This window comes from Tupaia chinensis, unplaced genomic scaffold, assembly GCF_000334495.1.
Source record: "Tupaia chinensis unplaced genomic scaffold, TupChi_1.0 Scaffold000628_1, whole genome shotgun sequence".
NCBI lineage: Eukaryota > Metazoa > Chordata > Mammalia > Scandentia > Tupaiidae > Tupaia > Tupaia belangeri.
Genome location: NW_006160148.1, coordinates 2,677,200 through 2,683,267, shown reverse-complemented (window position 1 = coordinate 2,683,267; position 6,068 = coordinate 2,677,200). Strand labels below are relative to the sequence as shown.

At 61.2% G+C, this 6,068-nt stretch overlaps 1 protein-coding gene across 1 annotated transcript in view; it reads left to right on the top strand.

Moving 5' to 3' along the window:
* Nucleotides 1-6,068, top strand: part of CRYBG2 (crystallin beta-gamma domain containing 2) — a 50,764-nt gene that overhangs the window by 18,729 nt on the left and 25,967 nt on the right. Inside the window, exons 5-8 of the mRNA XM_027776143.1 lie at nucleotides 148-2,701; nucleotides 3,071-3,118; nucleotides 3,197-3,309; nucleotides 3,465-3,594. Coding sequence (XP_027631944.1) covers nucleotides 148-2,701; nucleotides 3,071-3,118; nucleotides 3,197-3,309; nucleotides 3,465-3,594 — 2,845 coding nt within the window. The remainder of the gene's footprint in view (nucleotides 1-147; nucleotides 2,702-3,070; nucleotides 3,119-3,196; nucleotides 3,310-3,464; nucleotides 3,595-6,068) is intronic.

Sequence of the window (6,068 nt, the reverse complement as noted above, 5' to 3'; positions counted from 1 at the left end):
GCAGCCGCTCGTTGCCTGCCCCCCGCCCTCCAGCCTGTCTGAGGCAGGGAGGTTACCCTGCGCTCTGGGGAGCCGCCCTCTGACCCTCACCTCTCTTCTCCCGCCACCCTCTGCAGGGAGCTGGGCCACGGAGAAACCCCTCCGCAGGGAGCTGGGCCACGGAGAAACAGGGCCACGGGACAGACGGCCGGGGCCCGACATGGAGGAGGCCCGGGCTGAGGCCCGAGTGGTGAGTGCCACGCTGACGTGGCGGCAGCGACCCCCCGCCCAGGAGGAGGTCAGACACCGTTTTCACAAAGTGTCCCTGGTGTCAGGGGCCCGGGTGGGAGCGGCCCCGGTGGAGGCGTCTGAGGACGGCCAACGTCGAGAGGGAGTCAATGGCTTTGTGACCCGGGAAGAGGCTGTGCATCACCAGGGCCCTCCGGATGGGGCTGGCTGCAAGACCTTCCAGAGCCACGGGCCCGTCTTCTCCAAGAAGTACACACTGCCCCCCAAGGAGAAAAGGCCGGGGCAGAGGCTGCAGCAGGCTGCGGACCTCACTGACGGCACCCCCCATGCTCACAGGCCTGAGCCCCCCGGCCCAGGAGCCGCTGCCAGGACTGAGCTGACAGTGCCTCTGCCGGGCCCCCGGGAGCCGAGCCCCCACCCACTCGTGGGTCTCAGCAGCGGGAGCTCCCGGAACTGCGAGGAGCGGCGGGTGACACGCACTGTGCGGACCACCACGGTCATCGGAGGGCGCGTGGATCGGCGGGTGAACACCTCCGTGAACATGGGGCCCACAGTGTTGGGTGAGGCCCTGCCACGGGGCCGCAATGTGGCCCGGACCGTGCGGGCGGTGGTGGTGAGCCCCCGGGCCGAGGGCTCGCCCAGCCGCAGCCAGGCCCTGGAGCTGCTGAGCAGCCTCGTGCCCGTGGAGCCCGGCCCGCCCATCAGCCGCCTTCCCAGGCCCACGGCTGGCGTGCCCAAGAGCTCAGGTCTGGGTGACACCGTGGGGACAGCCCTGGGGCAGCTGCCTGAGGCTGGGACAGCAGAGCGGAAGGACAGCTCTGCCTTGGCTCCTGCAGGCCTCTCAGAAGGTGCTCACCCACCACAGAACCGGGATGTCCCTGAGGCCCACCTAGATCACCAGGTCAGGGCCCCCAGTGCCAGAGCCTGGGAGCCCCCCAGGGTGCAGGGAGCCTCCAGCACTCAGCTCTCGGTTCAGACTTCTCAGGGCCACGCGTTGGCATCTTCCTCGCCTGGACTCCAGACCCATGCCCCCTCCCTGGGCCTCACACCTCCCCTGGAGCAGCCCGTTGTGCCCAGGCAACCCAGGACCCAGCTCACTCAGCACGCCCAGCCCCCTGTGGAAAGGGAAGGGTTCACGGACCCCTCTGGTGCCACTACCCTGCCCATGGTGAGGAGGGAGGGTGGACTAGTCCCTGGACAACCTCTTGTTCCACCACCCTATGCAGGACAGCAGGCCCTCCCCAGCCCAGGTCACTCTGCTCCCTCCTCCCCAAGGAATAAGCTTGCTTCGGACCCTGTCGGCATCCCTGTCTGCCCCCTTCCTCACGAAGAGGCAGAGCGCAGCCCTGGGGTTCCCGCCGCCCCATCGCCCACCCAGAGAGAGCTCGTGCAAGCTTCCGTCTCTCCTGCTGCCTCAGCCCCTACACCAGCCAGGCTCTCCCAGGCCCCAGAAGGCAGCCCTGGCACACACCCGGAGGTCGTCCAGGCTGTTGAAGGGAGCCTTGCCCCCTCCCTCCCCATGGAAGAGACTGCTCCAGGCCCCCCTGCTCCTGCTAGCCCGCTTCCCGAACAGGATAAGCTTGTTCAGGGCTCAGACCAACTCGAGGTTGTTCAGGGCGCTGGTGCTTCTGCTGTGCCATGTTCCACCCCAGAAGTGGTTGTCCAGAGCCCGACTGTTCTTCATGCTCCACCCTCTTCAGTGGACCAGGGGTCCCCCAGCCCATCAGGCACCCCTGCCCCAGGGGCGGAGGCCAGCGGGGAGCTCCAGTCTGTCCCTGAGACCACCGAGGGCAGAACGCTCCCAGAGCTATCGAGGGAGGAGGAGGAGGTGGCCTTGGCCGCTGACCTGGAGCTTTTCCTGGATACCCTACGGAGCATGGAGCCCCCCGAGATCCTCCGAACTCACCGGCTGCCACGAGCACCCCGCTCCTCCTACCTGGCCATGTATGCCACCCTGCCCACCATTGAGGAGGACCCGCCTGGGCTGTGGGCGGCTGGGCCCAGCCCCCTGGAGGTGCCCACGCTGGGAGAGAAGGAAGAGGAGGAGGAGGAGGAGCTGGAGAACCCCTACCTGAGCGATGATGAGAAGCTCCAGCGCAGGCAGGAGAAAGGCCAGCCCAGCCCCTCCTGGGACCCCCGTGCCAGCCGGCCCGCCCAGGCCGCTTGCTCTCCTCTGGAGATGATGAAGAAGCACGTAGCAGGTGCCCGGGGACCCCGGCCAGAGCTGGGGCCGGAAGTGCACGCGGCCAGCAGGCCCACTTCCCGTCTTGGAAGTAGTCTTCTGTTTGGCAGCCTGGTGCCTGCCACCAAGGAGGCCTCTGCCCTGGAACCCGAACCACTGGGTGCAAAACTGTCTGCTCTGCCACCCCACGGGGCGCCGGGGCTCAGGAAGGTGCCGGGACAGCTGCCTCTGCTCTGCAGTGAAAGGCCACCCTCCGAGGAGCCAGCGCAGGCCCGGCCCCCGGAGGGGTGGGTGAGTGAGGCCTCGGGTGGGAAAGGGGATGCCTGGCCTCCCCTGGATTGGGGCAGGGTGGAGTGAGGAGAATGGTGCTGGTCGTCAGGGTCTCTGGAGGCAGGAGACTTGGGCCTGAGCAAGCCACAGTCCTCTGGGCCTCAGACTTCCCATCTGTGTGGTGGGAGGTTTGCATCGTGGGTTCCAGAGGGATGGGTGGCTCCAAAATCCTTCTGGGACAGGGTGACAGGCCCCGGGGCTGGGGAACACTGTGGCATCCTCCGGGAGCCAGCTCCTTGGGAGTGGGGTCAGGCTGGTATGAAGGATGTAGGATCCTTGGCATGGCAGTGAGCCACTCCGGACGGCTTCTAATCACCAACTCTGTTCCAGAGCCCAGCACTGAAGACCCAGGGCAAGCCGAACACCAGGCCTGGAAAGGTATGGGCGGGCAGGGAGGTGGGGCGGCCCACGGCGCGGGGCCTGGAAGGGCCTAGCTCTGCTTCTGTGCCTTCTCAGGTGGTCCTCTTCTCCGAGCCCGGCTGCCAAGGCAGCAGCAGGGTGGTCTGGGACGACGTCGCTGACGCCTCGGGCTGGGCCCCCACAGCCTCCCTGCGAGTGGTGCGAGGCTGGTGAGTGGGGGTTCGGTGGGGGTTCTGCCTGAACGCAGAGGTGCAGAGGGCAGAAATAAGTGCCCAGGTCAGCCTGGCAGAAACCCCATCGGCTACTCAGAGACCCTGGGCACATCCTCATCCCCACCTGTGACCTGGGGTCTCTGTGCCCACAGCTGGGTGCTATATGAAGAGCCGGACTTTCGAGGCCAGAAGCTGGCCCTGCCTGAAGGAGATGTGGAGCTCAGAGGCCTGGGGCCGGCGTGGAGGCCCCGGGACATCGGTTCCCTGAGGAGGGCTGTCTGGGTGAGTGCACCGGAGGTGGGGGGCGGCCTAGAGTTGGAGCCTGTGTTGGGGACAAAGGGGTTATGATGGGCTGACCTGCAGACTGAGGCGGGCAGCCTGTCTCAGGGACGTAGGAGTCAGGCCGGGCTGACCCCCGCTGGGAAAGCAGCGGGGAGGTCTGGGAGGTCTGAGTGGCGCAGGAGTGTTGTGGGGCAGATGGCATGGCACAGCCAAGACGGGCGGGAGTGGACAGAGGGGTCGTCGGCCGCGCAGGCCCAAGCTCCCTGGCCAGTCAGGCCCACGATGCCGTGGACTCTGGCTCAGTCATCTGCTCATAGACGCTCACCGATGTATGCTGGGCACCATGAGAGGCAGTGGGCAGAGGGGTCTGCTCTGGGCCCTGCAGGCCGTGCGGTTGGGGGCTGGATTTGAGCGGGGGAGCCATATGACTACACCAGGGGTTTGTAAGCATCCCTGTGGGCGAAGACTGGGATCTCGGAGGCTGGGAAAGGCAATGATTTCTGGCTGGGGGATTTTTTTTTTTTTTTGAGAGTTTTTTGCTATAGGGCGTGTTTGCTTGCCAGAAAGACAGAGAGAGACAGAGAGATAGAAAGCGAGAAATCACCCCCCAGGGGGGATAGCCACGCCACAATCCCTTCTCCTCCATTCTCCTCTCGGGATCTTGGGCACGCATGCACACGCACCCGGCGTGAGTTTTAAGCCACCGGGTCTGGGACTCGAACCGTGGTCGACTACGTGGGAGTCCAGCGACATAGCCATTACGCTAACTGCTGGCCCCTAGCTCTGACGTTGAGGTGCGTGGTTTTAAAGCCAGCATTCTCACTTCCTGTTTGTAAAGCAACAACACATGCTTTCACGGCTTGACAAACCTTGAACACTAGAGAGACCCGGAAGAAAGGGCAGCAACTCTAAAGGAGGGTCTTGCAGACGTGCTGTGTGCTCTGCCAACCGCTGTGTGCGCACGTGCGGTTTCAGACGGTCGGCCCTGTGGGCGCACTGTGTCGCGTCCTCCTGCCCCAGCCTTCAGAGCAGCTCGAAACTTAGACGTGCCCCACGGCTCTGTGGGACTTGGCCTGCACCTTCCGCCTGCCAGGCAGCAGCACCGGCATGCGCGCCTATCCTGGGTCTGTTTGCTCTTATTTAGTTTAGTTTAATTTTTAAATATTTCTGTATTTATCTACTTATTTGTCGTGATTTTCAAGCTGCTGGGTTTGGTACTTGAACTGAGATCAGCCATGGGAGAATCCAATGCCTTAACCACCACACCACCTTCTGGCCCCTTTAATTTTAATTTTGCCATGGTGCATATGCACTCACCAGAGAGAGACAGAGAGAGAGAGAGAAGTGAGAAAGCACCCTCTCAGGGGATGGTCATGCTGCAATTCCTTCTTCATTCTCTTAGGATTTGGGGCATGTACACACACGCTACTGGGTGTGTTTTTTAAGCCACAAATCCGGGACTCGAACCACACTGTTGGACATGTGGGATCCAACCACCTTAACCACGCCACCCACTGGCCGTGATTTTTATTTTTACTTTTTATTATCTATTTTTCAGAGGTTCTTGCCTTAGGGCACATGCACTTGCTGGAGGGAGGGGGAGAGAGAGACAGACAAACAGTGAGAAGGAAAGCAAGAAATCACCCCCAGGAGGAATGGCCATGCCATAATCCTTTCTCCTTTCTCTTCCCGGGATCTTGGGCTTGCATGCACATGCACCTGGCATGAGTTTTAAGCCACCGGATCCAGGACTTGAATCACAGGCAGCCGTATGGGAGTCCAACGATGTAACTGCTACACCATCTGCTGGCTCCCTGATTTTTATTTATTTTTTAAAAGAATTATTTTATTTAAGGGCTGGCAGGTGGCATGGTGGTTAACTGGACTCTCACATGGCCGGCCACAGTTTGAGTCCCAGACCTGGCGACTTGGTTTCTCACTTTCCTTCTCTCTTCCTCTCTCTCTCTCTCACTCTGTCCTTCTCTGGTCAGATTAAAATAAACTAATTTACTTAACCTTATTTATTTGTTTATTTTAATCTGGCCAGAGAGACAGAGAAAGAGGGAAAGCAAGCCACCAGGTCCAGGACACAAACCGCAGTCGGCCCTGTGGGAATCCAGTGTCCTCAACCACCATGCCACCTGCGCCCCCCTCCCCAATTTTTATTTTTAATAAAAGGAGGAATAATTGCGGACAGAGCCATCACAACTTTCCCCAGAAGAGGGGACAGAGCCTTCATTAGGACAATGGCCCAGGAGGAAGGGGTAGTTTTCCCAGCCTCTCTAGAAACACACACATTTGTAGACAATGGACTGTGAGCTTTTCACCTTGTGTGCAAGGTAACAAGCTACAAGAGAAAAACAAACTTTGACATTAGATGGGCCAGGGCCAGTAGGTGGCGTGGTGGTTAAGGTGCTAGACTCCCACATGGTCAACCGCAGTTTGAGTCCTGGACCTGGCAGCTTGCTTTCTCT